An 11909-nucleotide genomic window follows, 5' to 3' on the forward strand; every position below is an offset into this window, starting at 1 on the left:
TTTGTCCGCATAGCTAGACGTAATCACCAGGTTGCTCTGTTTGTAGCGTTAGTATTTAAAATTCCGATAATAGTCAAAACATCTCCGTCGGTAGTTTCAGTTGTTATCGGATAAAATCAAAAAGGTTTGGAAGAAATTTAGTGAAATGTCTGGAAAAGGTGCTCTTTTTTTTATCCAAAATATATATTTTTATTAAGGCTCATATGGCGTCAGCCTAACGGGGCCGGGAGTTCAATTTTTCTACAATGTTTGCTTACAACTATGTTAGTAATATGTAACCGATTACTCGCGGTTGGCTCGAGGTTAGTATTACAAGTGTTCTCATAATTGGTATGTTGCAGTCTTCGATGCTCTGTACGTGTGCCCGACACGGGATACCTGCTATTGGGATGCAGCTGACCATTAATCAGCAACGCCCCCCTAGTCTGTACCCCATATCTAGCGTGGTGCGTCTTTCTCGACTCGAGGAATCCAGGATAGAATGGTCACTAGCCGGCGCAATCATCAGCTCGTGTAGAGTTGTCATAAGCGGTACAACCTTTGGCTCTTGTTGAATGATCAGTGGACTGCACAACCTTTGGCCCGTGTATCTGTAAAGAGTGTGTGTATGTATTGCCGCGACTAAGTAAAAGTTTATCGTTTGGATAGGAGGGATATGAAACGGGGACACAACGAAGTAAACATCATTAAACGTTGACATCGGCGTTTCTGAGGAACAGGTATAGATGAAGCAGAAGATCAGGATCACGGCTACCTAAGATATCCCGGACGGGGATATCCGATTGTCTGCCTTGTGCTCTCAGTACTCTAGAGAGCTGAGAGCGAGCAGCATGGAACCGGATACACGACCAGACAACATGCTCGATGTCGTGGTAGCCATCGCCACAATCACAAAGATTGTTTGCTGCGAGCCCAATGCGATAGAGATGCGCGTTTAGGTTGTAGTGATTGGACATAAGCCGAGATATCACGCGAATGAAATCACGACCTACATTCAATCCCTTGAACCATGCACTCGTCGAGACCTTAGGGATAATCGTGTGTAACCAACGATCGAACTCATCTTCACTCCACATGCGCTGCCAACTTACGAGCGTATTCTGACGAGGAATGTGGAAAAATTCATTATAAGCAATTTGCCTTTCAAAAAGTGTGCTTTCTGAAGCGCCCACCTTAGCTAGCGAGTCCGCTTTCTCATTCCCCGGTATCGAGCAATGAGAGGGAACCCATGCTAAGGTAATCTTGAATAATTTTTCGACCAAAACACTCAATAGTTGTCTTATTCTTGTTAGGAAATAAGATGAGCATTTATCAACTTTCATTGAGCGGATTGCCTCTATTGAGCTGAGACTGTCTGAAAAAATAAAATAGTGGTCGATGGGCAATGTTTCAATGATCCCTAATGCGTAATATATCGCACCCAGTTCAGCGACATACACGGAACAAGGATCTTTGAGTTTGAAAGAGGCACTGGAATTTTCATTGAAGATGCCGAAGCCAGTGGACCCGTTTATGAATGAACCGTCAGTAAAGAACATTTTATCAGATCTAACTTTCCCATATTCTGCCGAAAATATCGGCGGAATAGAATCGGAGCGTAGGTGATCTGGTATTCCATGGATTTTTTGTCGCATGGACAGATCAAAAATGACAGAGGAATTGCAGAAGTATGGGAAGCAAACTTGGTTGGAGATGCCTGGTGAAGGGTGCACGTCGTGGGTAAGGTACTCATGGTATAAAGACATAAAACTTGACTGAGGATTCAGTTGGAGTAGATTTTCGAAGTTATCAATCACCAATGGATTCATGATCTTGCAACGGATGAGAAATCTGTAGGATAATTTTGTGAACCGAAGAGTAAGCGGGGGTACTCCTGCCAAAACTTCGAGACTCGTCGTATGTGTCGAATGCAAACACCCCATGGCTATACGCAAGCAACGATATTGTATTCTCTCCAGCTTGAGAATATGAATCCTGGCAGCTGATCGGAAGCAAAAACTGCCATATTCTAACACTGATAATATCGTTGTTTTGTACAACTGAATGAGGTCTCCTGGATGGGCACCCCACCATGTTCCGGTAATTGTTTGGAGAAAATTGATTCTTTGCTGGCATTTCTGTTTCAAATACGCAATGTGTCTCCCCCAGGTACACTTAGAATCAAAATATACAACCAGGTATTTGAAAAACATAGAGTGTTGGATCGTTTTGCCGGATAGGTGAAGCTGGAATTGGGCGGGTTCGTGCTTCCTAGAAAATACGACCATTTCAGTTTTCTCCGTAGAGAATTCGATACCCAGCTTGAGGGCCCACGTGAACAGATTGTTCAGGGTATCTTGCAACGACTTTTGCAGAACGACGGGATTAGTACCCGTGATGGAAATAACTCCATCGCCTGCAAGTTGTCTCAACGTGCAGTCTCTAGTTAGACAATCATCCATATCATTGACGTAAAAACTGTACAAGAGGGGGCTTAGGCAGGAGCCTTGTGGTAGGCCCATAAAACTGTAACGAGAAGATTTCGAGCTGCCATGAGAGAAAATCATGTGCTTTTCTGACAGTAAATTGTACAGGAAATTATTGAGAATTGGTGAAAGTCCACGATTATGAAGCTTCTCTGAGAGAATTTCCATGGAAACTGAATCAAATGCCCCTTTGATATCGAGAAAAACGGAAGCCATTTGTTCTTTGCGAGCAAATGCGATTTGGATTTCAGAAGATAGCAGCGCGAGACAATCATTTGTCCCTTTACCTCGGCGGAAGCCAAACTGCGTATTTGACAGCAAATTGTTCGTTTCGACCCACTTGTCCAAACGAAGTAGAATCATTTTCTCTAACAATTTACGAATACAGGATAACATTGAAATCGGCCTATACGAGTTGTGATCGCTAGCCGGCTTGTTGGGTTTCCGTATGGCTATCACTCTCACTTGTCTCCAGTCATGCGGGACAATATTCAGCTCCAGAAACTTGTTGAACAAGTTCAGCAAACGCTGTTTTGCCAAGTCGGGAAGATTCTTCAACAAGTTGAATTTAATCTTGTCCGACCCCGGAGGTGAATTGTTACATGAGAGAAGGGCAATTGAGAATTCCACCATCGAAAAATTCTCATAATCGCTTTGAAGTGGAATGTCGCGTACGACGTTTTGTGCAGGAACGGTGTCGGGGCAAACCTTCCTTGCAAAGTTAAAAATCCAACGGTCAGAGTATTCCTCACTTTCGTTTGTATGGTTCCAGCCACGCAATTTCCTAGCCGTATTCCAAAGAGTGCTCATAGCGGTCTCCCTTGACAAACCATTGACGAACTTCCGCCAATATCCACGCTTTTTTGCTTTAATCAAACCTTTTAGTTTGGCTTCTAGAGCTTGGTACTTTAGAAACCATTCCACTAATCCAGTTTTCCTGTGGAATGTGGAATAATTCAATGTTGAATCCGAGGAGTTATAATGCTAAGAACCGATATTATTTTAATGTTACCACTGATCTGATTGTTTCATTATCTACTTGAAGATTCAAATGCAGAAATTTAGATAATTATGACATTAAAAAGCACAATTGCTTCTTCATCGTGCACAGAAAATAGTAATTCTATGAGCAGCGTTTCAATGGTTTCTTATATTCATCTATTAGGAAACACTAAGTATTAAGACACTATCGTGACAGACATGTTTGGACTCTAAAGTCAATAATCATGAAAGTAATGACGTCATTAAATCGCGACATGGCAAAACAAGCTTGCAGCAGTTTCCGGAAGCGTCTTACAGCGGTCAGCGACCTTAGGATATACTTCTAGGCGCCTTGGATATAACCAAGACGGGTCTATGGTACTAGGCAAGGCGCCTAGAAGTATATACTAAGGTGGGCCAACTTGCTAAAACCACTCTTCAGCCATCTTGGAAGTCTACTGTGTTTTGTTTGTAAACAAAACACAATACGCTATTGCCGAAGCTCGCTCGTGATCAGTCTGTCTCTTTCACGCTACAAGCAAATAATTCCCCTTCTACTTTCTTCCGTGCTGTTTTCATATACCGCTCCCCTAATCAACTTAGTGACGAAACGGCCTCACCTAGTACCATAGACCCGTCTTGGGTACTAGGTGAGGCCGTTTCGTCACTAAGTTGGTTAGGGGAGCGGTATATGAAAACAGTACGAAAGAAAGCAGAAGGGGAATTATTTGCTTGAAGCATGAAAGAGACAGACTGATCACGAGCGAGCTTGGTCACTAGCGTATTGTGTTTTGTTTACAAACAAAACACAGTAGACTTCCAAGATGGCTGAAGAGTGGTTTTAGCAAGTTGGCCCATCTTAGGATATACTTCTAGGCGCCTTGGTCTGGACAAATGGACTAGCTTTGATGATAGAGGAAAATAGAGAGTAGTTAGATTTGATTTTTCTTTAAAATTGTATTTTTTCGGTTTATGGGGTTAGTATGGTACCGTAATCGTTGGGGCCCTATGCTGTCCTTTGTGGTCACCGTCGTCGCGCTGCGGTTCATCGTTGCTGATGGGAGGAAGAAGGCGTTCTGTCCGGGATGCTCTGGACCGTATAGTAAAATGCCGTCGCTTGGAAACGTGGTGGTAGGTGGCCGGAGTTGCTCTGCAGGACGCCCGAGGATGGTGTAGCGTGGTTTAGGGTCCTAATGATGGGACTAGCAGGAGATCCTCTCGCTCTATCTCTGGCACTGCACTCTACCACTCACTTTTGACGTAGGATTACGTCTTTCGGGAACATATTGGGGTACAAATTGAAAATCGAGAATCGAGCACATCGCGAAAATTGTCCAATTTCAAACGCTTATTGCTCAGTCATTTCATGATGGATCGATGAAATTTTTGCGTCAATCGATTTCGGCAGTCCATTGAATAAAATAATATATATCATTAAACTAACTATCAAACAATTGAAAATTCTCAACCCCTATCCTAACGGAAATACCCACTTCTGATTGGTCGAAATTGACGACACATGCGGCGGTTCCCTAACAGAGACATCAAAACCAAGCTGCCTAGGGGAAATCAGCATTGCAAATACATGAAAGTAGGGGGAGCTTTTGCTCCCGCCGAGATGTGTTCCAAAACAGAGACATCAAAATCAAATGAAAGTCGGGGGCATTTTTATATTGCAAGTAAGAAGAGTGATACGAATAATTCTAGCAAATAAAATTTAAATTTGGAACTTTAATGTTGGTTGCTTCGTGAAATTCTATATCAATGTCCGATCGTGTATTGTGAAAATATAGCACAAGGTTAGGTGTAAAATTGTATACGATAGCCGTTGTGTTAATCCTTTCCCGTACAACATAGAGTCTCACTACATATAGTACATATAGTATTAGGTGTACATATAGTATTAGGTATCGTTAGTCCAATCAAAATACGGATTGGGTTGAATAAACAATCAGAAAGTAAAAATTATAAAAAAAAATTACCTTTCCCATTTCAAATATATTTTCGCTATATTAAAGTAACATGTTTTTACTGATAAGAAAAATTGATAATTGTGTTCGGTATTAATAATGATCTTATATTACATTGGTGATATTTTTTCTTTATTTCATCAATACATATCACAAGAGGCATCTCGTCTAGGATCATAGAGGGCGGTTCTCATCATATCTCATTCCACTTCGGTATCCTTTATCTGATACGCACCATCCAACGACTGTTTATCATCCTTCTGTCATCATCACCCGTTAAACACTGGTGGAATGAACAAACAATACTCAACAACCAAACAAAACGGCCCTATTCAGGTCCACCTAATCATTATCAAAGAGTTTAACGATGTAATTATCCAAAATCAACAGATAACCTAACGGAATCCTACGTCAATTATGTGGTCGTGTCTCGGACACAACCCTCCTGTGACTTTTTTTACTTTTATTTACTATCTATCTTTTCAACTCACTGTCGGTCAATTATCAATAAATTTTTCTTACAACTTTTTAACGTTCTTGTTGTTCCCTGGTTTCGGACTAAGTGGCCGAGTCAACCCAATCTATTCCTCTAAGCCACCTTCTTCCCTGTCCTCCAGCCCCTTTCCTCCTCCATTTCCTTTTTCCATTTCCTCCTGGAAAAACATCTGTCAATCCTGACAGATGTCTTTTTCGCCTGATGTCAAACTCGAAAATCCATTGACATTTTCGCTTCAATAAACACAACACACAATTTAATGTCGAATTGTGTGGCTAGGAACAATTGCACAACCCGATCAGATTACAGAATGGAACATTATGCTAATGTTTAATCAGATCGATCTCCGGCATAGGGATGTATAACTTTGCTTTCACCATTTTCCATTTTCCCATTTGTAATTTGAGGGATTTAATATGACAAAATCTATTATTGTGACTTCGCAAATACAAATACAATTTTACGAGCCCAAATTATTTTTATTGGGACATGTTAGGAATATTGGCGATCTAACGCACAACGTAAACGATCGGTGAGACATCTGGATTTTGTTTTTGAACTAATAAAATGATGCAAAGGTAACCTAAAACTCGAAAACAAATCACGTATATTTTACTTCCGGGCTTTCCAAGGTAGTTCTCACATGCAGGAATCGTGCATTTTTCTACTTGTGTTTGATTGTGCTCTTGAATTTCCTTCTTTAATTCAACCATTGTCAACATTTTTATAGTTTTCACTACTGAAAGAGGTAAATAAATAACATGTTATATATAAAATTGCGCAGAATTAAATTTCTTATAAACTCATCGCAATCAAATAATCTTTTATGATTATAACATTGTAATTTATGGAAAGAACTACAAACCTTCCATAAGCTCACATGGCAAAATTTAAAACCATCATCACTTTCACCGCAGCGCCGCCTAGGTGTAGATTTGTACGTTAGATCGCCAATACTGTTCGAAATAAGTTGGAACGATGAAATTGCAGTTTCGCTCCAGATTTATATTTCAAAATTTTTTAACGGGTTATCATTTCCCTTTTACGCTGCTCATTGTGAGCGTACCTTCTACTCAGTTTACACTTCACCTGTCAAATCGACCCGGCAATCATTCACCCACACAGTGGCACTGAGGCTGCGCGATGCGCGCGTACTACCACTACCAAACAGTGCAAAAAATGCTCTCGTCGTGTGTTGGCCGTCGGACGGCAGTCCTTTTGACGCGTTGTTTTCATCAACATCGGTCTGTTACGGTTGAGCCAGTGGCAGCACGTTTCTCTTGCATCTTTGTCACCGCAGCGCAAGCACCGTGGTTTAGATTCGTACATAACAGTACTGGAAGCAACCGTAACTACGAACAGTCTAAAACGACGGGACCTACGTGTAGCAGGATGACCGGAGTCAAGAAGTATCAAATTGTCGAGCGCGGCGCACCAAATTCCACCGATTACCGAGTGTTTTTCAGTGAGTAACACTGTGCCAGCTAATTTAGTCTATGAGGGGGATGGATCTGATTTGGGTAAACTGGGTGAAAGGTTTATCCGAGAGTGCCAGTAGATTAGATAAAACCAGTTTACGTGTGTAGAAATAGCAATTTTGTTGGTTGCATAACCTCATTTTATTTTATCACGGGAATGATTGATTAGGTATCCTATTTCTCATTTCACTTTCTGACTTTCTGCTTGTTCCAAATAGTTTTCATGTCACATTGATATTGATTATGTTGAACTTCCAAATGACACTTTTCACATTTCAGATTATTAGTTGCGTGTTTCTCCGAGCGATAAACATCTAAATTTCTATGAAAAGAGTCCTACACAAGTCTCGTCTTATCAGTTGCGGCACGAGTCATTTATTTTCCTTTACAAGCACTGTTATCACCTCCGGTTGATCTCCGATCATTGCACGTGAAAGATAACATAGGTCTCATTTTTTGTAATTGGCGGTTAACTTACATGCCTGGAGAAATTGATGAATGATTGTGATCGATTTCGTCACATTTTTTTCGTCCCTAATAAAATAATGATGAAAAATGATAATTGATGTCAATAATGCACTTGACAACGAATATTGTGTAATAAATGAGAGCAAGTGTAATTTGTTGAATTTGCTTTACACTGTACCGAAAACAAAATCCATTATAATCTATTGAATTTTTCACTTTTCCATAATATTCCGCAGAAACCATTGATGGCCAATCCGTCTCGCCACTCCATGACATTCCACTTTACGCGAACAATGCGAAGACGGTACTCAACATGGTTGTGGAAGTTCCACGTTGGACCAACGCTAAAATGGAGATAAGCCTCGGCGAAGGACTCAATCCGATCAAGCAGGATGTTAAGAAGGGAAAGTTACGATTCGTTGCCAACTGTTTCCCCCATCATGGTTACATCTGGAATTATGGTGCATTCCCTCAGACGTGGGAAAATCCGGACCATCTGGATCCAAACACCGGTTGCAAGGGTGACAACGATCCAATCGATGTGCTCGAAATCGGTTCTCGCATTGCGAAACGAGGCGATGTTTTGCAGGTAAAGATCCTTGGCACCGTCGCGCTGATCGATGAGGGTGAAACCGACTGGAAGATTCTCTCTATTAATGTAAACGATCCATTGGCTAATCAAGTAAATGATGTTAACGACGTGGAGAAGGTGTTCCCGGGGCTGTTGAAGGCTACCATTGAATGGTTCAAAATCTACAAAATACCCGATGGAAAGCCGGAGAACCAATTTGCCTTTAACGGAGAAGCGAAGGACGCCGCGTTCGCGACCAAGGTTGTTGAGGAGACACACAGATTCTGGCAAACGTTGATCAATAAGGAAGTAGACGATACGGGCATCGCTTGGTAAGTGGGAGTAATATGAGACGCTTTAGAATTTGATTCATTTACTCTATATGTTGTAGTATCAACACTACGGTTGAGGGATCTCCTTATCTCGTGGCACCGGATGCTGCTGAAGAGATTCTCGCTAAGAGTTCTAATGGTGGTGAATCGGAACCCCAGAGCGAAGCAAGTGAGTACTTAATCAATATTTCATATTTGCTCTAGGTGTTAGATTCAGTATAGACTTGTTTCAGTTTTCACCATTACGTTATTAGAATCACATTTTAATTTATTAATTTTAACCATCCTCACTTTAGTTGACAAATGGCACTTCCGTGAAGAGAATTCCTATTCCAAACTGTAGCCAATAGCATACCGTCAACTTCCGCTTCCTGCGATACTGCTCTGAATTCGTAGTCCAGTAATGACGTTCGAGGGAAATCCAATAACAATTATGTTTTGCGCTATGCAGTAGATTATATTTATTCCTTAACTTTTTGTATAGTAATAGCATGTATTCTGGTGTTGAAAGTAAAAAAAAGGCTATGGAATGCTGTTAACCTTTAGGTACACTTTTTCTTTCGTTGCTTCGCTAGCTATCCGAACCTAAATCCATCTTCTCACACACATTTTTTTGATGCGTTGATCCACTTCTCTTTCCAGTTGACAAATGGCACTATATTACGTTGAAGTAAAGACTATTGTTTCAATGTATGATCCAATATCAATCACCTAAATGTTAATGTCTACACAAGCAAGTAATAGAGAAGCCGATTGTGAACAAAAAATAAAAATAAATTTCGGATGAAAATTGAATCCATGTTTTTTATTAAAATATTTCTTAAATGTAAGGTAGGGGTTTCAAATGTCTTTTAACAGAAAGCCGATTTTTTCAAAAAATAAACTTTACCAATATTGCGCCAGCGTAACCATTTGAGTTGACTAAACGATTAGGACTACTCGCCATGGTGTCAACTACACATGAAAGCCTGGAAAACCGGAAATACTCAGGGAATTTCATAACTCGATGAATACAGTCTTTACTTTCTGTGCAATCTAATATGAGTAGGCCTTGCTATGTATAATAATAGAGAATCAGAATATACTGGACTATCGAACGAACAACACGTGTTTAATCAGTGGTCAGCAAATAGAATCCGAATACCGAGGTACCACATCTGGCGACGAGGATTAATCGGACTTGATTGAAAAGTTGGTAAGTCATAAGAAATCGAAAAGATTATCTGATACGATCAGGATCCACTGCGTTAAGCAGGACACTCCGCTGCTAAAAGCAGGGAAAGGCGTAAAAGCCTGAGTTAAAAAAAAAAAAAAAAAGATCCACTGCATCATGCAGGACACTCCGTTGCTAGTAGCAAGGAAAAACGAAAAACAAAATCTGTTGCCAAGAGCATGGAAAACCAATGAGTGAAAAAAAAAAAAAAAAAAAAGAAGGCTTGCCTAGATCGAAAAAAAAAAAAAAAAAAAAAAAAAAAAAAAAAAATTTGGTTCTCAAATGGGGATCAACATAGGGTAGGAGCCTGCCTGTTGGTCTCAAATGTTCCTATCTCACGCCTCCACGAAGATCATATGACGACATTTTTAGATCGGGCGTGAACTGGAAACACACACCTGGTCTTGGCTCCGAGAACGGGTGTCGAAAGTGGCTAAGTGAGGGGGTGCGAGCGAGTCAGAGCGCTATATCTCTCCCGGGGAAGGCCTCCCGGGTCATGGAGGCCTTGCCAACCCGCTGTCTCCCGGGCAAAGGAGATACACCCAATAAAATGGAGCTACGATCACGAAGAATAATTAGAATGCGATCACCCGAGGAGGGTCCCCGAACTGGAGCTGGTCCTGGAACGGGCGTAAGAGCGAGCGGCCAGCGGCTGGAGGGCGATGTGCAAGAGCGGGCCACCAGCCGGGTTCAACCCGAAGAGCTACCGCCACACGGAAACAGCAGCCATCGACATCACCCAAGAAACGCTGCGCCTACGAGACGTGTTGCGACTGCCAGACGACAGTCGTCCACACTTGTGGGTACCACTAGGCGCCGGATCATGTGGACACACGAAATGAATGAATTCGTGATCCGCGCCTATTACATCTGCACTGCTTTGGAGACGGACATGAGCGGTCGCCCTCGAATACTAACAATGTTCGAGGAAGCGTATCCAGAGTTCGTCGGGAGGCTTGATCAGAACGCGATGAACGCGAGGCGTAGAGCGATAGTACGCAACAACATGCTCTCCCAAACGCAAATCGACGAGATCAAGCAGCAGGTGCAGAGAGAAATAAGCTCCAGGAACAACAGAGCAAGCGATGTGTCGAGACGAAGTTCAGTACGGCTGAGCAATTCATTCGCGAGTGGGGCACGCGAATCAGCACCAGTGGAGGCCACAGTACTACAACCCCCTGAGCCGGAAGACCCACAGCCAGATCAACAACTACTACGCGATCTGGTCTTCCACTACGACGAGGCGATCTCACAGTTCCGCGACACAGACCCATTGTCGCGCCCCAGGATCCCGAAGTTGCAGCATTCCCGCAGGCTGACAAGTGCAGTAAAGCTCATGAACGAGCACGTTCTTCCGCTGCACTTGGTTGATGCTGAGAACATGGAGGAGCTGCAACTGAAAGTTTACTGTGCTGCTGTGGCGACCGCCAAAAGTTTAGGATACCGTATTAGGCCAAGAGGCGGACTGCTCCAACATCTCCGTGAAAGGCGTGAGCCTCCATGGCGAAGGAGATTGGAGCAACGGATCCTAAACAAGCGCGCCGCAATTGGAAGACTGATGGCGTACAAAAGAGGCAGCAGATCGGCGAAATTATGTCGCCAAGTTGCTGTGATCGTGCGGCCTACTGAACTTCGCCAGCTGGGAGCTCACCAGCTGACGGAAAAACTCGACACACTGGTACAGCAATTGAGCGTCCTAACTAAACGGCTGAAACGTTACTCTGACTCTGCAAAGCGCCAGGAACAAAATCGGATGTTCAGAGATAACGAAAAAGCGTTCTACGACCACATTAGCGACGAGAAGCCCGACTACCGCGAAGGTTTGCCAGATATTAGCGATGTGACGAACTTCTGGGCTGGTATTTGGGAGACCCCAGTACAACATCGCGACGGGCAAATGTGGTTAAGACGGGAGGAGGAGAGTTGTGGTGAAAT

General features: G+C 42.4%; 1 protein-coding gene across 2 annotated transcripts; it reads left to right on the top strand.

The window, feature by feature from the left end:
• Nucleotides 1-7083: 7083 nt before the first annotated feature.
• On the top strand, nt 7084-9556 carry LOC129775031 (inorganic pyrophosphatase). 2 transcript variants are annotated; one of them, XM_055779198.1, is made up of 4 exons: nt 7084-7377; nt 8095-8761; nt 8821-8930; nt 9058-9310. In XM_055779198.1, the coding sequence occupies exons 1-4, from the start codon at nt 7092-7094 to the stop codon at nt 9102-9104; spliced, it is 1110 nt and encodes a 369-aa protein (XP_055635173.1). In that variant the 5' UTR covers nt 7084-7091; the 3' UTR covers nt 9105-9310. The 2 variants fall into 2 exon arrangements, with proteins under 2 accessions (XP_055635173.1, XP_055635182.1); XM_055779207.1 differs by lacking the exon at nt 9058-9310 and adding an exon at nt 9404-9556 and having other exon boundaries at nt 7098-7377.
• The last annotated feature ends 2353 nt before the right edge of the window (nt 9557-11909 follow it).

The sequence above is a fragment of the Toxorhynchites rutilus genome, chromosome 1, assembly GCF_029784135.1.
Source record: "Toxorhynchites rutilus septentrionalis strain SRP chromosome 1, ASM2978413v1, whole genome shotgun sequence".
NCBI lineage: Eukaryota > Metazoa > Arthropoda > Insecta > Diptera > Culicidae > Toxorhynchites > Toxorhynchites rutilus.